Genomic DNA, 21,807 nt, shown 5'->3' on the forward strand with positions numbered 1-21,807 from the left:
TTTGGAGCTGTTATTGCGCAGGGGCCCCTCCCCTGTAATTCTGAATCAACACAACGCACACGCAGTGTTATCAACTCATCCATTCCATAACAGCCATCACAAAATGAGGAAAGCCCATTGCAGTGTAAGCAGAACGCACTGCAAATGGTGTCAAGCCGTTTAAAGATGTTGCAATGTATACGGCCAAAGATTAAATGACATTACCTTTCCCATTTCTCGCTGGCTTTATTTGCAATTCCAGGATTAATGGTGTGTTTCACTTGTGCCACCAATTGATGTTTGGTGGTAGCCACCTTCTCCATATCTCAGAGCACTATAGTCATAGAGTGTACAACGCAGAAAAGGCCCCACAGCCCATCGAGTCTGCACCAATAACTACCACTAAATCATCAAATGCAGAAGGAGGCCTTTCAGCCCATCGAGCCTGCACTGACAACAATCCCACCCAGGTCCTATCCCCGTAACCCCACCTATTTATGTATCAATGCCCTTTAACACTAAGGGACAAATTACCATGGCCAATCAACCTAACCCTTACATGCTTGAAGTGTGGAATGAAATCGGAGCACCCGATGTTCTCCTCCTGCTCCGAACCTTGTCCACTCTTACTTGAAGTCTGACTTTAACTTAGTTGAAAACAAGAACCAAAATGGCAACTGAATGGAGCCAACCATTTAAAGTTAACTTTTCAAGAGTGCAATACAAGCATCAAAGTCTTTTTTTTAAAACGTAGAAAAATATGCACAGCAGAGCTGGAAAAAGTCACTTCAGTTCCAGACAGGTGGACACGGGTGAATAAACCTGGGGTATCTAGGACATCAAATTAAAGTTTGGCAATTCGGAGGAAATAGCAGGACATATCGATGAAATCTGACACTTTCTGGTGTGATAAGGTCACCTGAACATCTTAAAACTGAGAATGTTGGATTTATTTTTCTGGGGAAGAGTATTGAATAAGGGATGGAGAACCAACGTAGATAATTGGAGTTAAGATCCAAATGAATCCCAATCTCATTGAATTGTAGAACACAAGAGTAGAATAACTTACTCCTCTTCATGTTCCTAAACTGCACGAGCTTCCTTCAATAGAAATAAACTCTCAACAAACTATTTCTGAATGCTTTTGTCAAAAAAAAATTCAGTTCAGACACTAGTTTGACAACACCAAATCTACTCTGGACTGTGCATTTATCGAGTACCATTGGTGTGAGAAATGTGCCAAGGCACAGACACGGCGCAGGGGTGGGCGGGTCGTGGGGGCACTAAAAGCTCAGTGGAAGGTTGGACTTTGAGCAGTTGTTGAAAAGAGGAGGAGAGCTGAAGGGCCTCAAATGGATCACGGGCTGATCTACGCCTCACCTGTGCCAGTGTAAAAGAGATCAGGCCGGGCAGACAGGCAGTAGCCTGCGCTCTAACTTGTTGGCAGAACTTAATATTCATTCAAAGGCTGGTTTGTAGGGGGTGGCCATAACATTCCCACCAGACTCGTGCCTGCTCTGACCTCTCCACACTGAGACAGTGAAGCCTCGGCCAGCCCACCCACCCTTGCCTCAATTGAAACCCTTAAATGACCAATTGTTGACCAAATGAGGGCTATTTCCCGCCCGGTCTCAAGTTTCAGACTGGAACGAGAAGTTCAGAGGAAAGAGGGAAGCCCAAAAAGTGCCCCTGCTCAGGTTATGGGCGGAAAACGATGGGACTTTATTTATCTATCAGCAGCGTCCATTTAACATCGAGCACACTCTCCGAAACATCTGGTCCCTGCAGGTGCTCCATCTCCTCCTGGCCGCTCCACCAAGACCTCAACCCCCTCCGCCCACCAATTCACTCCACCCTGAGACTCCCACACTTACCTGGCCCTGGAATCCTGAGACTTGGCCTGTGGGGACCAACTGCAGGGTTAACACTGTCCACTGCAGCTGATTGGCTGGCAGCTCCCAGAGGCAGGACCCCCTCCAAGTGAGGGGGAGATGTGCTATCACCAGCCACTTGTTGAAGTGTCAAAAGGCAGTGATGTGTTCTCCGTTCTCCATTGACTGCTCGGATGGCGAGAAGGGAAACCCGTCCAACCTAAAAATCCTGGCCAGTGTTTTAGCACAGCCTCCTTGTTCTTCTTTTCCATGCCTTCCTTAATAAAGCCAGTAAAATAAATGAAAAAGGGATGTGAGGCCAGGGGAGGTTGCAGAGATAGGTGGTGGGGGGGAGGGGGGGCCCGGGTCAGTGGGAGGAAGTTGTGCATTTATTGACAAGAATGCATTTTAAACTTAAAAGCATTGAGGAACCAGGAAAGAGTGAAGTTTAGGGTGGAGGAATGATGGACAGGTGCAGGATGGGATCTGGGCTGCCACGCTTTGGACAAGTTAGAGATTTTGAACAGTAGAATATAGGAAGTCGCAGCAAGAGACTTTGAAGAAAAGTCTAGAAGTAACCAAGTCATTGATTAGGGTTTTAGTAACAGGGAGGCTGGGGTACAGATGGACACGGCCAGCGTTGCGGGAGTGACTTGTGATGGGGAATGAAGCTCGGTTCTAAGTCAATGAGGGCAAGACTTTGCTTAGTCTGCGTTTAGCCTTAACTCGGCAGGCAGTGAGATGGAGACAGTGGCAAGGCTCAAATCAGTGGCTTTGATTCCTTTGATATTCTTTGGGAAGGATTTGTGACCCATGCATGACTTGGTGGCAAACTTGACATTAAAGGCTTGGCCACAATATTGCTGTGAACCAATTGGACCAGGTTCTGTATGGGAAGTGAGCAGAGCCCCACTGAGCGCTGCTTATCATTCCATATCGAAAAAATACACTTTTCTCATTCTTCGTCTTTACAAATAGACACATTCTCAACATCTTCTCGCTCATAATAATTCCTGTGGCATCTGTGACCTGACCCATGTCTGACCCTTGACCTAACACCACTGAGTAGTCATGTCTGTGGAAGCTAGTGTCAACCCAATGATAATGAAAAAGTGAAATTCCTCGTATTCACAAGCCAAATATAAATGTGTGCGGGAAGAATTGAATATTGGAAAATGTTTAGCATTTGAACAGGTGAGCAATGATATAAAAGCAGAAATGCAAAATAGAAAGCGCTGGAAAGAGTCAGCAGATCAGACAGCCTGTGTGGAGAGAGAAAGAAATCTTAACATTTCCACCAAGAGTGACCTGGAATAAGTTAGGAATGTGACAGGTTTTAAGCAAAAACAAAGCTGGGAAGGAGGAAATGAGAGCAGGACAAAAAAGGGGAGGTGTATGATAGGATGGATGGCAGGTGAGATTAAGCGACAAAAGGGAAGATAGTGCCAAGCAAAAAGAGATGATAATGGGACAAGTAAAGGAACGAAAGGTGGGTTTAGAGGTGAAGTGGGAACAGCAAAATGGTCACCAACAGCTTCTGTCAGCAGTCTGAGGTTGTGATGTAAAATTGTTAAATTCATGTTGGTTCTAAGAACTAGGAGCAGGAGTAGGCCATCTGGCCCCTCGAGCCTGCTCCGCCATTCAATAAGATCATGGCTGATCTTTCCGTGGACTCAGTTCCACTTACCCACCCGCTCACCATAACCCTTAATTCCTTTACCGTTCAAAAATTTATCTATCCTTGCCTTAAAAACATTCAATGAGGTAGCCTCATCTGCTTTATTGGGCAGGGAATTCCACACATTTACAACCCTTTAGGTGAAGAAGTTCCTCCTCAACTCAGTCCTAAATCTGCTCCTTCTTATTTTGAGGCCATGCCCCCCACTTGTAGTTTCACCCACCAGTGGAAACAACCTCCCTGCTTCTCTTTTACTTATTCCCAATACGGACCCAGTTGGAAAATCCAGTTCTGCTCCTCGTGAGTTTATGTTGGATTCCATTGGAGGCCAAGGACAGAGAGGTCGGTATGGGAGTGGGGAAGAGAATTAATATGACAGGCGGCTAGAAAGGGGGGATAATTGTTTGTAACCTGAACACAGATTTCTGTAAATCAGTTACCCAGTCTACGTGGTCCCCTGTTACAAAGGAGATCACATCATCAGCAGTGAATAAAGTATAATACGTACAAGGAAATCATGGTTTCCTCTGGAAGGAGACTTTGCGACCTTGGATAAGGAGGTGAGGAGGTAGAATGTGTTGCATCCTCTACACGTTCATGGAAAGGGGTTGTGGAGAAGGGAGGGGCTGTTAGGATTATTGAGGAATGGACCAGTGTGTCGTGAAGAGAAAGCTCCCTTTGGAACACTGATAGGAGGAGGCGAGAGGAAATGTGTTTTGTGGCAGCATCACACTGCAGGTGGTAGAACTGGTGCAGGTTCACCTGTTGAAAGCAGAGCAAAAGGTGAGGTCAGGGCAGCCCATCATAGTTTTGGTAATGATGGGAAGGGGTAAGAGTAAAATTGATGGAGATGGTTAGCGCTGCTACCTCATAGCGCCAGTGACCCGGGTTCAGTTCCGGCCTCAGGTCACTGTCTGTGTGGAGTTTGTACATCCTCCCTGTGTCTGCATGGGATTCCTCTGGGTGCTCTGGTTTCCTCCCACAATCCAAAGATGTGCAGATTAGGTTGATTGGCCATGTCGAATTGCTCCTTAGTGTCCAAAGACGTGTAGGTTAGGTGGATTAGCCATGGTGGGGTGACAGGAGTAGGGCAGGGGAAGAGGGGGCCCTGGGTGAGATGCTCTTTTGGAGAGTCGGTGCAGACTTGATGGGCTGAATGGCCTCCTTCCATACTGTAGGAATTTGATGGTAGTTAAAGACCCCGTTTAAGGGCACAGAGGGGAAGATTTTTAAAACATTCTCTGAATGGGACGTGGCATTGCTGGCAAGCCCAGCATCATCACCCATCCCTGATCAATGATGAGCATTGTGGCCTGAGACCCGCTTTCAATTCCCGATTTTATTAATTGAATTAAATTCCACCAGCTGCCATGTTGGGATTTGAACCCATGTCCCCCCAAGAGCATTGGCCCCAGCGTTATTAATCCAGAGACATCGCCACTGTCTCTACCTGGGGAAGGTTGGTTAGGAAGGTGCCATTGTCCGAATAAATGCAACAGAGCCGGGAAAACTGGGATAACGGAATGGAGGCTTAATGGGGAGCAGGGTGATTGGGAAAGCAGGATAGCCGAGGGATCAGTGGATGATAATATTGGCCAAATCTGTTGCTGGTCTTGTTCCCTTTGCTGGATAAAAGAGAACATTTGGTGTACTTCAAGGACAGCTCGAATATAGCAGATTTTTGTGTCATTGACTCTATCGAGATATAAATAAGCCGTGGGAAGGCAGTCGGGAGGAAATTTGCATAAATAAGTAGGTGAGATGTGCTGCATTGCTTCATTGGAAGCTGAAGGTGAAGCTTAAAGACGGGATGTAAAACCTTAATCTACTTTTTTTTAGCGCTGGCCTGTTTATATTATGATCTATGTCTGCCTAATTTGGTTTAAGTAGTAACCAGTACATTTTGTTTACCATTTAGCCAGAGTCTTTAGGCTCAGTGTTAACTGGAGTCTTAATCCAGCCTAAGCACCAAGCAGCAATGGCTCCAGCCCCGTTGTCTGATGTGTTGTGAATGAAGCCGCGTTCTGTCAGTAACATGTGGTCTCTTCACTGGAGAGGCCTGTGTAAATCCTGAGTAAATAGAAGGAGCGTAACAAAAGATGAGCCCCTGCAGCTCAGAGCATTTAGAGCCATTTGGGGGTTGAATGTGCTAAATGCTGCTTATGCCGCCTGAAAAGTTGAGGAGAAAGGAACATAAAATCCCTTTTTTCTCTCTCTCACTCTCTCTCTCTCGGTCTCTGCTTTTTGCCTGGAGGAAAGCGGGGGGGTGGGTTGTTGCGAGGGGAGAGGGAGCTTGTTCTGGGCCAAAGAAGCCTGAGGTAAGCCTATGAGGAGTGTTTTTTAGTGCTCCTTTGAGTGTAAAAGAAGGTGGTATGGGTCACTGTCTCCTCTTTAACGGAGGAAAGCCCACGCAGTTTGTAAATGTTGCATGCAACAAAAGAAGACTGCAGCTGTTACACAGAACTCCAGCGCGGCGGGGCCACTGCCCCTCTGCATATCTGGTCAGTTCAAAATAAATCTGAACAAAAAAATTCAATTTTAACATGCGAGAGCATGCGGCACAGCGGGGCGGAAAGAGAGCCCAGTAATTAGAGGCTCAGGTACTGCTTGTTGCAGACAAATTAAGAGGATTGTAATGCATTTTCTTATGCAACTACACGTTGAACAATTTTTAACCCCAGTGTCGCAAATGAAGCATGCTAAGAAAATAACAGGGGCAAAAAAAAATCACGTTAGGAAATGACAACAGTAAAATGCCCACTTACCGCAATTTAAGATTTGATATATTTCCAGTTCTATTAAATTAATGCCTAATTGCCAAGGACATAGAGGTTCAGTTAGCAAACAATTTTGGGGGAAAATACTAAATCCTGACGCTTATTTTTGTGAGCTCATTTTCCTTTCTTCCTCATCTTATTTTCTAATATGCACACATACTTCTGATGCCAGCGTGGTTTTTTTTTTAAGGCGTAGATTTTCCTCTCCCCAGGCGTAGCTTCCCAGGGCTGCCGGAGGCAATAACACAGCACCTCAGATCCCCAAGGGCCAGAGCCTGGCTCCTAATAGCCACTCTCCATCTGTGTCACATGGATAGATGATAAGACATTTCCAGTTTCTGTTCTGGAGTGCACATCCACACAGGTTGTAATGCCATAGTTGCCAAGGAACAGTCAGAAGCCATTAGCATTTGGGAAAATTTGCCCTCCAGCATTCCTTCCTGGCATCGTGGAAGCAGGGTGTAACTCACCAGCCCTCTGCGCTCGGCAACCGTAATGAGGCTGTGGAGAATGTTTCTGGTCCAGCATCATTTTTATGATTATTTCCACCTTTTTGGCTCCCCCCGTCATGGTTCACATTCGAGGGGAGGCAGCAAAAGTTAGTGGTAGATGAAGGGTTGTGCAGATGGAGGGTGCTGCGCTGCCTTGGGGCTGACTGGCTATAATGAAGTGACTTGTCAGTCTGTAAATACTGGGGTCGCCTCATCGTCATGATGGAGGGTATCACATTGCAGTGAAAATGAAAATGTCAATAAAATTAATCTGCCAACTCTTTGCTGTGGGTTTTTTTTCTCTCTCTCTCCTCAGCTTCTGTGGCCGGCGAGGTAAAAGAGAAATTGTGTGTAAAAGTTGCCAAGGAGAGAGCCCTTGTTTAACATAATTGTTCAGTCCCACCAACCCCCTGGTAATCATATAACTGGAAGACAGTAGTAGAATTAGCTTCTGCGCTTGTAGCATTCCTCAGGAAGCTCTGTGTCTCTGGCTACACTGAGTCCGAAGTTTATTGTTTTAAGCTTTCCTGAACAAGGTTTTTACTTAGCATGGGACTTATGGCATTTACTGCTAATGAATGTCTATTCTTAAATTACAAAACCCACAGTCTCAGCGCAATTTCCAGATGTTCTGCCAGGACCTCAGCTTCTTAAACAACAGCAGGGAGCATAAACTCTACACTTCTCTGTTTTCTTGTTTCGTGTGGCTTTAGGCTAATGATGTGCAAGAGAGAAGCATGGCCGGTTGAATAAAAAAAAATCCTGATGCTGTTTCAGTATCCTTCATTTATTTTGCATTTGATTATACTTTGGCTTTTTTCTTTCTTCTTTCTTTTTAATGTTATTGGTTCAAATATTAATGGGGAAATATGGTATATATAGGTGCCTGATTGATGCCTCTCAAAAACAGGAGGACAAGCACGTATGAATTTTAAGAAAGTACGCGTACAGGATTGCCTTGGTGCAGAGTTTTTTTAGATACATAATTTAGATGCCCTCTGGGCAGGCTTTCAAGGCATTTTTGCCGGAGGGTAAAGAAAAATAACTATGACTGTTAAAAGTAAATGATTTTTGCTAATGCACAATTAATGCAAGGAAAGACAGAACAGTGGTGAGAGTGGATGGAGGTAACTCCTGATTTAAAGAAGGCACCTTGCCTTGATATGTACCTAATTCTTGTAAATATAAGAGTGGAAAAGCAGTGATGCAGGGAGACAGAGGGTGTCATCCCATGCAAATGCATTGGGGGAGGGGTGCGATGATGAACTGTGTTCTGTTCTGTGCAATGAGCCATGCCATAGTTACTTACACCTTATGCAAAATCCCCACAACGTTCAGATTCTTTTTAAGTCACTGTCTGTGTTTAGTTCGGAAATCTCCTAAGCCATCCCATATACTTAGCAAGCAAAATAAGATCAAAACAAAATTATCGTTGCAGCTTTTAAACCGAATATAAATTTGGTTGACAGAAGGCTACTTCTCTCTGTCAAAAGCACAGCAATAATTGAATTAATGATACATGTGTGTTCATGTGAAGTTTATCAAAACAGGATTGGGGGATATGGTGCCTTGAGTTAAATATTATTCACATACCAATCTAGTATTTTAATGAGAGATTTTATCAGTTTGCATTATCCCAAATCACTGCGAATCAAATTTGATTGATCTTGTTTGTTATTTGCAGAATGCTCACAATGTGTAATCTTTTGTTTCTCTTTGTTCCACATTTCAGGTGATGGGTTAGACAACAGCGTAGCCTCACCAGGCACAGGTGATGACGACGATCCAGATAAGGATAAGAAGCGACAGAAAAAGAGAGGCATTTTCCCCAAAGTAGCTACAAATATTATGAGAGCATGGCTCTTCCAGCACCTCACGGTATGTACAGTGGAAAGAGATCCCCTTGTGTTGGTTACCATTGCTGCTTTGATGTTAATGTAGATGGTGTCCAAAGTTCATGAGAAAGTGTTTCATTAATCTGTGAGCAGCGCACTCCATTGTGCTTCGGTGTTCCACTCATATTGGTGTGCTCGACTGTATCGCTGTACGTCAAACATCAGCCGCGATGGCATAGTGGTTAGCACTGCTGCCTCACAGCACCAGGGACCCGGGTTCAATTCCCGGCTTGGGTCACTGTCTGTGTGGAGTTTGCACGTTCTCTCCGTTCTGCATACGTTTCCTCTGGGTGTTCCGGTTCCCCCCACAGTCCGAAAGACGTGCTGATTAGGTGCATCGGCCATGCTAAATTCTCCTGAACAGGTGCCAGAGTGTAGCGACTAGGGGATTTTCACAGTAACTTAATTGCAGCGTTAATGTAAGCCTACTTGTGACTGACTAAGAAATAAACTTAAACTCTAACTTTGACATGGGGCATTGGAGAAGGATAGGGCCATTTAGTCCCTCGAGCCTGCTCCATTATTCAGTAAAATCATGCCAGATCTGGTTGTGGTCTCAGCTCCACTTTCCTACCCGCACACCACCACCACTACCCCCGCCCCGCCCACTACCCCCCCTACCCCGCTACCCCACTGACCCATCGATTCTAACAAAAATCTATCTTAACTCCACCTTGAATCAATTCAATGGTCCAGCCTCCACTGCTCTCTGGGGAAGGGAATTCCTCAGACTAATGGCCCTCAGAGAGAAAAATAAACTCTCCTCATCTCTGCCTCAAAAGGAAGACCTCTTACTTTAAAATGGTGGGTTATTGGTATTGTACTGGGCTAACAATCTGGAGGCCCAGGCTGATGTTGAAGGGGCAAGGGTTCAAATCCTACCCAAGCTGCTGGTGGAATTTAAACTCAATTGGTTAACAAATTGGCACCAACCATTGATTGTTGTAACAACTCATTTGGTTCACACGTGTCCCTTAGACAAGGAAATCTGCTATCCTTAATGGTCTGGCTTTGTCGTGCATGGGACTACCCTGTAAGCCGTCATGGTGGGGTGATCACTGGCCATCCAGTGAAGATATTGTTCCACTGGCATCATGGCCAGGCAGCCAGTGCCTTTTGTTAAAATACATTTTTTATCAGTCTCTCTTTCTTTCTCTCTCCCTCTTGCTGCCTCTCTCTCTGTCTGCCTTTCTCTCTCTATGACTCTCTTGTGTCTCTGCCTCTTTCTCTTACTGTTGCTTTCTCTCTCTCTTGCTGTCTCTCTCCCTGTGTGTCTCTCTCTTTCTATCTCTGCCTCTTTCACTCTCTTACTGTGTCTCTCTTGCTGACTCTCTCTCTCTCCCTCTCTGCCTCTCTCTTGCTCTGTCTCTCTCACTCTCTTGCTGTGTTTCCCTTGCTGTCTCTGTCTTTCTCTCTCTGTCTCTCTTGCTGTCTCTGTCTCTCTTTCTCTCTGTCTCTCTGTGTGTCTCTCTTGCTATCTCTATCTCGCTCTCTCTGTGTCTCTCTCACTGTCTCTCTCCTTGTCTCTCTTGCTGTCTCTGTCTCTTTCTCTCTCTCTCTCTGTCTCTCTTACTGTATCTCTCTGTCTCTGTCTCTCTCTGTCTCTCTTTGCTGTCTCTTTCTCTCTTCTTGCTGTCTCTGTCTCCCTCTCTCTGCTGTCTCTGCCTCTCTCGCTCTCTCTCTTGCTGTCTCTATCTCTTTCACTCTTTCCTATATCAGAGTTTGGCAGCTCCTGCCCTGAATGTTGGGAGCTGCTGTGATATGTCATGACTGGAGGGCCTCCTATTGGTCCTCCAACCTCAGGCACATGTCCGCCATCCTTAATTGGATAGCTCGCATGCCCTCTGGCCACTAATTGGTCAGTCTAGTTAAAATTGATGTCAGGTTATTGCTGCCAACACAGTGCTGGGTCGGGACCCCATCTGACCCTGAGTTTGAGGTCCTGTTCCCAAAGTGGGAAATCCTGTCCCATGCGCCTGAATTAAAGCGTACTGTCTGATAACATGCTGTGTGTATATGTATCTATTGGTCTTAAAACCATTGCTGGTTATTGGTATGCAGTTTCAATTCAGATTTGTTAACTCATACAAACTTCCTTTTTGTTGATTTCATTACATCTTAACAGGGTCACTAACTGTAGCCTTGTTGTAGGACACTTGCAGATATTTAACAGGCTTCTGTCATTCATCTGTACAGATATTACCTAACAGATCAGACTTAATTAATCAGACTTAATCTCAGGTTCAAGAGAGTGAGAGGCCGTGCTTTAGGATGTGTTTTACAGAAGTTCCCACAGACAGCACACTTTAAAAATCACTGAATTGACAAGAACTTCCCCTTTCATGTGTAATATTGCAGTTGAAACCTTCCGGAAAGTTATGCTTTCTTAATGAAATGGAAGTGTTTTTTTTAACGATGTGCTATCACTGAATATAACTACCACTGAATGACATCTCTGGCCCCGAAAATCTAATTTGATACTTGTGTAATGTAAATATCCTTCCAATATCAAAAATCTATATTTTGTTAAGGTACGAAAACAATTATGTGTATTTTACATTTCAGCTGCTGATCTGTACAACCCAATATTTATTTTACTTCCTATAAGTTTATAAATTATGAGGTGCAATTGGGGCAGTTTATTTCCTGCTTTGCTGTCTGTGGGAATTCTTCAGTGTGGTTGGTTTCTTACTGATGTGGGGACATCACGGTTGCTGGAGATCCTCTAGGTTCAGTCCCAGACTCAAATTAACATGTGGAAACGTGAGATTCCAGTTACAGAGATCGCCAGACCTTTCTGGGTAGCTTTAGTCTAGGTCGAACCTTAAGCGTCATCGTAGGCCTTAAGCTCTAGTCTTATGTCACAAATTAAAGCTTCTGCTGTAGCTGAGATATAATTGCCTCAGTCAAGTGAGTTCCATCACAACAACAATATTGTTGGGGGATACACTATTAAGCAGGCGGAACAGACTGGCTTTATCCAGTATCCACATTGCTTCATTCCACTTGCTCAGCTCTGATCACTCGCCAAGAAGGGAAAAGGGCATGAATCAATAATACATGTGAAAGAATTAATTGGGGTAAATAAGTGGATGCTGCGAAATGCCTTTACCCAGGTTGCCGATGTCCTTGTTGAAAGATAACAGTCAGAATTCTCCAGCCATTCAAGCCCTGCTGGCGAGAACGGAGATTTGGCGCTGAGCCAAATCTCTGCTCGCTGCGGCGGGACTGGAGAATCCTGGTTGCAAGCGAGGTTGGAGAATCTGTATTCTGCAGAACGCCAGTGTTCCCAGTGAGCCAGGAGTAGTATTGTTATTTATTCTGTATTTTAATATTTTGCTGTTTAGTTTTAATATATGCAAAAAAAACCCCCTAACGATTTAGAAGGTGGGTTTTGGAAACCTTGTTAAATGTACTTACGACTGGCTCTTAAAGAGTTAACCAAAAAAACTTTAGTGCTGAGATCATGGCTGACTTAACGTTTATGTATTTTAAAAATTGTCCCCTTCTGATAACCCCTTGTTTTTGCCACATTTGTTTAACCACGATGATAAGGTGTAGATGCAAACTAAGAGGCATTTGTTGAATTGCCGCAATGCCTTTTGTGCGCGCTTTAACTTGGAGATGTTTCGTACAGTATGTGAGTCCAGTCCTGCAGCTGGTAAACAGCTGCTTCCTCTGTAACAGCATGTGCACTCAAGTGTGCAGCCCCTGTCATCACCTGAATACCTTTAATCAAAAAAAATTATTTTCATTCCTACAGCGACCAAACTTTGCCAAGAGTACTTTCCACCTGCAAAATTAAACGCGCTGTGCTGTAGCTTGGTAGATAAACCTTTGGGCAAAGCTACAGTCACACAAACAAATTTTAGTGAATCAGTAACTTAATAAGAAGTTTCTCCAGTTGCACGGAAGGTGAAATCGAATGTGCGTTCTCTGTGGATTCTTAATGCTGAGCAGCTGAAGGGGTAGGGGCAAATTTGCCATCCTGCCCATCACGGGAATGGGAGCGGGCAAAGGGCGAACCAGGGAAAGGTCCAGTGACCTCGGGTGGGGTCTTCCGATCTCGGGCAAGCGCCACCTGAGAATCCCACCCGGCCTCAATGTGATCATTTCTCACAAAGCAACGTATACATTCAGGCGATTGCAGTGAATAGTCCAAGACCAGTGTATCAACACTTGTGCGATTTGTAAAAGAATGACAGAGAATTCTAAGGAGGTTAATAATGCACCGTGTGCTTGTGACACCGAGCTTTCAGACACTGAGAAACCTGTGTGCTGTACTGAGTTTGTTTTATCTTGGGCAGGCTGGTGTTCAGGGCACTCCAATTGACTTCAACATCCTGAGGTTTTCATGGGAAGTGGGGGGAACATGCCAGGGATTCCTCTTCTGATTACTGATGCAGTGCTGGATAGAGCACATGTGGAGACGTTCAGTGGGGACAGAATCAGCTGCGATCTCTCTTCCCCCACCCCCAAATTCCCTCCCCCGACCTCTAATACAATGGCCGCCTCCCACACATGAAAGAACAGCCAGTTTGGACGGGGTACCCGACGGGAGGATGGCGGGGGGGGGGGAGAGGACAGGGTGCCAGCCCTCGACGCCAAACTCTAGCAATGAATCGCAGCCTCAGCAGAGAAAAGAGGCGAAATATGTCAGTGCATCAGTCAGCCTGGAATACATTTGTGCTAAATTTTAGAATCGGTGCTTCAAGTATCGGCGTGCATACAATTAATACAATCTCACGATGCCTGTACGGCAATAAAAATCCACATCAACCCATTCCGACAGGATTTTTACTGTTACACAGTTGGTGTGAAGTAAAAAACTTTCATTGAAATGGTCTCCAGACACAGTTTGCACATGCACTAATGACGGTGCCGTGTGGACAGAGCACTGTACTTTCCCCCATTAAGGCAGAACCTTGCACTTGTTTTAGCAACCAATGGAACTGTTTAGTAACAACCCTTCACTTTAACTACCAGCTGCAATTTGTCAGTGTTTTGTGTCGGAGATTTTATAGTTTTACAGTAAGGAGCTACAAGATCAGAAACGAGTTAAGAAATCAGTCCGGAATGGAATTGCAGAAACGGGTTTGCGGGTCATGTTCTGCGTTGTCTCTGCTTTGTATTCTGGGTGTCAATGCAAGGTGGAGGTGTGACTTAAGGAGAAGGTAGAAAGGAAGAGCAGACAGATGGGTGTAGAGCAAGACATTCTGCAGGTGATTGGGAGAGAGAAGCATCTTCTGTGTTGAAGTAAGCGTGCAGGTACAGCAGGCAGTAAAGAAGGCAAATGGTATGTTGGCCTTCATGGCGAGAGGATTTGAGCATAGGAATAGGGATGTTTTGCTGCAATTGTACAGGGCATTGGTGAGGCCACACCTGGAGTATTGTGTGCAGTTTTGGTGTCCGTATCTGAGGAAAGATGCCCTTGCTGTAGAGGGAGTACAGCGAAGGTTTACCAGGCTGATTCCTGGGATGGCAGGTCTGTCATATGAGGAGAAACTAAGTTGGTTAGGATTATATTCACTGGAGATTAGAAGAGTGAGAGGGGATCTCATAAAAACTTATAAAATTCTAATAGGCTTAGACAGGGTAGATTCAGAAAGAATGTTCCCAGTCGCAGAGGAAGTCCAGAACTAGGGCTCGTACTCTGAGGATGAGGGGTAAACCTTTTAGAACTGAGATGAGGAGATATTTCATCACCCAGAGTATGGTGAATGTGTGGAAATCACTCCCATCAAATATAGTTGAGACAAAAATGGTCTGATTTCAAGAAGAAATTAGATATAGCTCTTGGGACTAAAGAGACCACGCTGAATGGTGGAGCAGGCTTGAAGGGCTGAATGGCCTATTCCTGCTTCTAGCTTCTAAGTAAGTCAATGGTCTGGATTTCTGGTATTCAGATTCGAGGAGTAAGTGGGGATATCGAGCGCTAGGGACAGCAGGACCGTCCGAGACACTTTCTCAGAGATGATTTGCTAATTAATCACCTCCAGGACTGCCATCCAATTAATGAACTTCAGGCAGAATTGTAGATCCTGTCAGCCAATCAGAGGAATGTAGAACAAAATCAGAAAAATGCTGGAAACTCTCAGCAGGTCTGGCAGTGTCTGTGGAGAGAGAACGGAGCCAGCGTTTCGACTCTGGATGACCATTCATCAGAGCTTCTTCAGAACTCGAGACATGAAACGTTGGCTCTATTCTCTCTCCACGGAGGCTGCCAGACCTGCTGAGATTTTCCAACATTTTTCTGGTTTTGTTTCAGGATCCGCAGGGTAGGTTCTGGATTGGCAATGCTGTCAACGCGGCAATCCCACCGGGAGAGGTGGACATTGCTGATGCAGGTCAGGGGTCAGGAGAGGGCCCCTTTGGAGAGGTAAATAGAGATATTTCAGGGGTCAAGCGGGCAGGCTGATCTGGATGATTTTGGGGCAGCACCTTCCCTGCCCATGCCCATTTTTGCGACAGGAGTTGTTGTGCCCTTGTAGCCCGTCAGGCAGCCACAGGGAGGCTACTTACATGAAGTTAACAGCTTGCCCACGTGTTGCAGGTGGTGGCCTGGAATAATTATCATTAATTCAGCTTTTAATTATTCCAATTCCCTGCCCACCTCCCTGTTCAGACTGAGCTGATCAGCATCTGGGCCTGGCCATGAGAAGTGTCCCCAGCGGTGGGTCTGCCCTGTGGCATCATTCCCAGTTTAACTTAAAAATAAAACTGGGACGGAAATTGGTTTGCGGCAACTAACCACCGACATGCAACGCAGAGGCTCACCCGAGATCGGGTCTTTCCTGTGTCTTCAGCTGCCGCTGGCCTCCTGGGTTTAATTCATCCTTCCGGCCTCAACCCTCTGATAAGGGTCGAGGGTGACTGGTGAGGTGGTGGAGGAACAATGGGAGGAGGCCAGATTGGCAGTGGCTCAGTTGGCAGTGCCCTGACCTCTGAGTCAGAGAGTCGTGGGTTCAAATCCCACTCCCAAGAGTTGGGCGCAGACTCAGGCTCCAGTGCAGTACAGAGGAAGTGCTGCACTGTTAGAGATGGTGGTTTTTGATGGAGACATTAATGTGTGGCCCTGTCACTTCCATGTGGATGTAATCGGTCCAATGTTGCTAATTCGAACAAGAGCAGGGGAGTTTTCTCTGTGCCCTCTCCAATATTTATCACCCAATCAACATCACAAAATAAAGATTATCTGGTCATTCTTGCATTATTGTTTGTGGGAGCTTGCTGTGCACAAAATGGCTGCCGCATTTCCTAAAGTACAGCAATGCCTACACTTCAAAAGGACTTCAAGAGTTGTTTAAGTTTTAAGCTTATTTATTAGTGTCACAGGTAGGCTTACATTAACACTGCAATGAAGTTAGTTTGAAAATCCCCTAGTCGCCACACTCCTGCGCCTGTTCGGGCACACTGAGGGAGAATTTAGCACGGCCAATGCACCCTAACCAGCACGTCTTTCAGACTGTGGGAGGAAACCGGAGCACCCGGAGGAAACCCATGCAGACACAGGGAGAATGTGCAGACTCCGCACAGACTGTGCTGGGAAGCTGGGAATGGAATCTGGGTGCCTGGCATGGTGAGGCAGCAATGCTAACCACTGTGCCACCGTGTTACCCATAAATGGGGATAAAATGGGGGTCATGTTAAAATGGGGATCATGTCCTTAATGTGCAGCTTATCACTCACTGTCATTTTTACCATGACTGGTGCCACAGCACATGGCATTAACGTATTGAAATCGGTCTCTTGTGGTGCCATTGGTTGATTTAAATGTGGGAGTTGTTGCCTGGGTTCCTGTGACTTGGGAAAGGGAGCAATGGAACGGAGGTGAGAGCTGATGAGATAGTTGCCTTTTCAAGTGCTCAAGTGTGGTCCAAGAGACACAGGAATGGTTCCACCAGCCTCTCTTGGAAACCGTCAGCCTCCCCTTTGCCAAGTGGAGCCTCCCTGTCCTCCATCACAGAGCTCCCAACTCCCCAGCTTCCCTGTAAACATTGACATCCATGCTATGTTGCAGTTACTGCTGTCCCCCCCCCCCGCCCTCTCACCCTCCAGGTCACAATCTCTGGCCTTACCCTTTCCCAGTAGGTTTTCTTCCATCAGGTACAGCTCTCCAGCATTCCCTTGAATCCCGAACGTCTCTCTCTCCTCACCTCCCCTGACCTCGGGCACCTGTGTCTCGCTTTCTCCTTACTCATTAATCTCTCTCCTCCTCCTTCCTCCCCACAAACAACATTCCCAGCCTCGATCTCAAGCAAGCTCCTTTCATAGCCGCTTCCCTTCACCCCTCAGCTGCCTCACCCACAATGCCCATTTCTCTCCCAAATGCTGGGCGCAGCCCCCCAACCTCCCTGGCCCCCTCCTCCTGTCAGTGATTCTCCTACGTAACAAGCCGACTGATTCAACTGTGCAGGAGAAAGGGAAAGTTAGAATGAGATCCCACAGCTACATTTCTCAGAATATGCTGCTAATACGATCAGAAAAATAGGAGCAGGAGTAGGCCATTCAGCCCATCGAGTGTGATCCTCCATGATTTTGTAAGATCGTGATGGATCTAACTGTGGCCTTATTGCCACTTTCTTGCTTATCTTCTGTAACCCTGGACTCATGTTGTTGATTAGAAACCTGTCTACCTCTGTGTCCTTGTCCAGGACACACATCCTACCCGATTTCCCTTGCTTGCACCCATCTTCCCAGTAAATATTGCAACCACCATCTCTTTGGTACACATTTTATCCACACATTCACTTCACAAGGAGTTAAAGGGGGCTCTGATCTCACTGTGCAAGGAAGGCCCTCACTGAGAATGGCACTGATGCACATCATTGTTGAAGCAAAATTTTCCGAGACATTTATGTCTTTGATAATTGTCCTGCATGTAAATCGTAATCTGTGGTATTTTGTAGTAATTGTCCTCTAATCCTAGGTGATGAAACAGGAGGTAACTATGTTGCACTCTTCTATAGTTATCCTGTTTTACACTTGAACACAGTTGATTAGAAAGAGTGTGGGACTAGCCTGTGGAACTGCCCCCTCTCACGATATGGGGTACAACCCAGCAGCACCATGGGTTTGAGCAGATGAGATTATTGATAGCATTACCCATTCATAATGTCACCAGAGTGAACGTTCCTGGCCTCACATGAGAAGCAGATACACATAAACCGAGCTGCCTCTCATCAACGACTCTAAAGAGCAAGGAAGAGAGGCCTTTCCCTTATTAACACTGGAGAGATCAGCACAGTGCCCCTTCCCCTTTGCCAATGTTTGTTCTTTCAGAAGACCTTTGTGAAAGGAGGGAACAAGTAACTCAGAGGATTTGTTTACTTCCCGCAACCCCTTCAGCAGCAAGGTGGCCAGTTCAATCCTTTCAACACACGCACCAACCCTGACTGAGCCACAACTCTTCTCTTTTCAAAAAAGGGGGCAAAATTACGTTCCGGTTTCAGCGAAAGTTATGATACAATCCAGACCCTTTCTGACGCTGGAGACTTCTAAACCCTAAGACAGGAAGATAGTGCAGGAAAGGTGAATATTGGATCCCCATTTCTAAACTGTCACTTTGATGTAAAGACATTATTAGTAAATGAAGGTGTATTGATTGTGGCTCCAGGGTCAGGATTAACCAGAATGGTCACTGCTCTGTTGAAGCAGTGGGTATTCTGCCTTACAGCTATGGCCTTTTTGGAGGTCGGGTGCCCTGTGCCCATTTGCACAGAGGAATTAGACAGAACATGCGTCTGTAGGCTGATTACTTAACCAAAGACAAAATAATGAGTCCTAAGCAAATACTGACTAATTGAAAGGGCTGTAAATCCATTACATATTGGTCAGGGATAATCAGGAGTATTTAATCACTTTTATCTATTCAGGAGCACTGAAGCTGCAACAGAAAAGCCCTGAACCTTGCCATGTGCTTATTATTCTCATCATTATCAAAATTACTTCACAGCTGTTCTTTGCTACATCACCTCAGCTGGAGATTTAGTAACCTGTAAAATGCTTTTAATTTGGAGTCGAGTGAATTTTGTTGGAGAAGCAACTGGGAGGTTCTCGCTCCCCCGTCCTGCAGGGGCCTGGCTGTGTTTTAGTGTAAAATCTCCCTCGGAGGGAGCGCCCAGCCAGACCCCCTCCCTTCCACACGCAAGTCAAAAGTTTCACTTTGCTCACCTCGTATTCAGCCTCGATGTTTCCCAGTTTATTGACAAATGATTGCGTTCGCCCCCTGTGAAAGTTGAAAGGGGCGGTACGGGGGCACAGTGGTTAGCACTGCCACCTCACAGCGCCTGGGACCCAAGTTCGGTTCCCGGCTTATGTCACTGTCTGTGTGGACTTTGCACCTTCTCCCCGTGTCTGCGTGGGTATCCTCCAGATGCTCCAATTTCCTTCCACTGTCCAAAGACGTGCTGGTTAGGTGAGTTGACCATGCTAAATTCTCCCTCAGTGTACCTGAACAGGCACCGGAATGTGACGACTAGGGGAATTTTCACAGTATCTTCATTGCAGTGTGGCTGTAAGTCTATTTATGACTAATAAATAAACTTTAACTTTAGAAAGTTTATTTATTAATGCCACAATAGGCTTACATTAACACTACAATGATTTGACCCAAGTGTCAGGGGGATTAGCAGGTTAAATATGTGGGAATAGGGCCTGGGTGGGACTGTGGTCAGTCCAGACACAATGGGCCAAATGGCCTCCTTCAGCACTGTAGGGATTCTGTGATAAGTTACTGTGAAAATCCCCTCATTGTCACACTCCTGTTCGGGTACACTGAGGGAGAATTTAGCGTGGCCAATGCACCTAACCTGACTGTGGGGGGAAAACCGGAGCACCCAGGGGAAACCCACGTGGACACGGGGAGAACGTGCAGACTCCGCACAGACAGTGACCCAAGCCAGGAATCGAACCCAGATCCCTGGCACCGTGAGGCAGCAGCGCTAACCACTGTGCCACCATGCGACCGGAGCAATGTGAGAATTTTCCCATCTGGCTATGCTAATTCAAGCAAGTCTACAACTAAAACCACTGTAGAATTCAATGCAAGTTCTCCTCATTGTCCTCCCATTTTTTAATAACATTGTTTTAAAGCGTTTTTTTTTCCTCGCTTCCCTCTTTGTGAAGGCCAAACTGCTCTTGTACAACAGTAATCCCTTCCTTAAGCAGTATTGTTTTTCACATCAAAAAGACTAATTGAATTATCTCATTAATTTAATTTGTTAAGCAAATGTATTTCATCATCGCAGGATGTGCTCTTGCAGGGAGGGTCCTCAGATTTTGCCTCTGAATGGGTCATTGCTGCATTCTAACATTCATGCATTCATTAGCTTTGTCAGGAGAAAGGAACATTGGTTGTTTTTTTTTAAACAAGCAAGCAGCATGGAGCAACTTTTTCATCGACCGCAGGGGTCTTTCTACATATGTTCTCAACCCGGGGCTATTGTCACCTCCTCTGAACAACTTGGAAGGACAAAACAACAAAGACTGGCCACAGTAATTCCTAGCAGTTAGTTGAATGCGGCAGAGGGGGCAAAAAAGCAAAATCTAGTTTCCACTCGTTGTGGGTTAGTGGTGTTCATTTTTCTTAATTTTTTTTTTGTTACTCTGTGTATGTGTGTGTGTGGAGAGGATTTTTTTTTAGTTTTGCAGCGGGGGAGGTAACGATATGCAGAAGGTGTGTTTTTTTTTCAAAAGAAAGCCTGCAGATCTCTCACCATTCAGGTTTCCGAACTTTGAGATGCGGGTTTTGCCCCGGAGTGTGAGTAGCCTGGATCACATAGCAATGCTTTAACACAGCAGATGCTGGAATTTTACACCAATGTTCCCTTTCTAGTTGTTTCACGCAAATGAAAGCAGAATTAAGCATCATTGAGGCCGATGCATTCTTCACCCAATTTGCCCGGCAACGTTACCGTTGAGTTAAACAAAAACTCCTATTGATTTGACCGAGTTTAAAAAATACTCCAAAGCCCAGTGTAAAGATATCTTGCTGGGACTGACCCAGCAATGATTTTCATTGACTGCAGAGGAAGGATCTTTAAACTAGATATATTGAGAAGCCCTTAGATCACTCAATTAGCCCTTCAGCTTCCTTTGCCTTTCCTCTCAAGGACTCTCCTGCATGCTTTGCAAAGAATATGTTTGGTCACAGAATGAAAACAGGAAGTGCTCGTGCACAAAGACCTCCCCCCCCCACTATAAATATCCCCATCAATTTTCAGAGAGACGTCCTTATCTTTGCGACAGCAAACACATTGAGGTGGCTTTTATTTCACTGTAGAGGCTTTCGGACCTTCATTAGAACGTGACAGACTTTGATGGAATAAAAACGTTACCTTTTCGGGATTTTTTTTTCCCTTAAGGAAGTCTCCTCATGAATGAAATACCCTCAATCCAGTCCGCAAAGCCACAAGTTTATATACTAAGGCCAAGATACATTTGCTCAATCCATTCACCTGTGTGCAGAAGATGTGAGCCGGATGATCACTAGAATGCAAAGTTGATAATTCCGAAAGAGGAAAATAATTGACGTGTTTTGAATTTATAAATTGTGACAAATTTTGGTCATCGGCAAAATTTTGTTTCTGTCACCATGGCAACACTCGGGTGATGAGAATTATCATTAAGTTTGAGACAACACACATGGCCTTTGAGCTGTTAGGCTAACAGTAAACCATGTTACACATGGCTACGGGCAATCTCATCGTAGGAGAGGATGTTTGTTTGACACAAAGGCTAGTCCACCCACTTATAGTGTGGACCTGGGCGCGAGCGCACCCTGTTAGAGACACTGCCCTTGTTTTTTCCAGCAGTAGTTCTATAGGGCCTCGATTCCATTCCGCCTTGTTGCAGCAGAATGCACTGCAGCTCAGTTGGCAGAGTTTCGCTGGCCAATGCAGCCAGACACATCTGTTCATTGTTTTCTTTAAGAATTGCCAAAGTTACGTTTTGCACTGTCATCAGCCCTTCAGTGAAGGAAAATAATACATCAAAACAATACTGGATCTTACCTTCTGAGCCAGATCTTAAAAAGCAATAGTATTTTGACTTATTCTTAATGTGTATTTTTAATACAAATTCCAATGTTCTTTCCAATTTTGAATTAATTCGGTT

General features: G+C 45.4%; 1 protein-coding gene across 4 annotated transcripts in view; it reads left to right on the forward strand.

The window, feature by feature from the left end:
• The window catches only part of meis2a (Meis homeobox 2a), a 120,834-nt gene that overhangs the window by 42,944 nt on the left and 56,083 nt on the right, over nt 1–21,807 (forward strand). For all 4 annotated transcript variants that reach the window (XM_080203155.1, XM_080203157.1, XM_080203156.1 and 1 more), the window contains one exon: nt 8,529–8,674. In XM_080203155.1, coding sequence (XP_080059281.1) covers nt 8,529–8,674 — 146 coding nt within the window. The remainder of the gene's footprint in view (nt 1–8,528; nt 8,675–21,807) is intronic.

The sequence above is a fragment of the Carcharhinus amblyrhynchos genome, chromosome 14 (assembly GCF_965287045.1).
Source record: "Carcharhinus amblyrhynchos chromosome 14, sCarAmb.v2.hapA, whole genome shotgun sequence".
In the NCBI taxonomy this organism is placed as follows: Eukaryota; Metazoa; Chordata; class Chondrichthyes; order Carcharhiniformes; family Carcharhinidae; genus Carcharhinus; species Carcharhinus amblyrhynchos.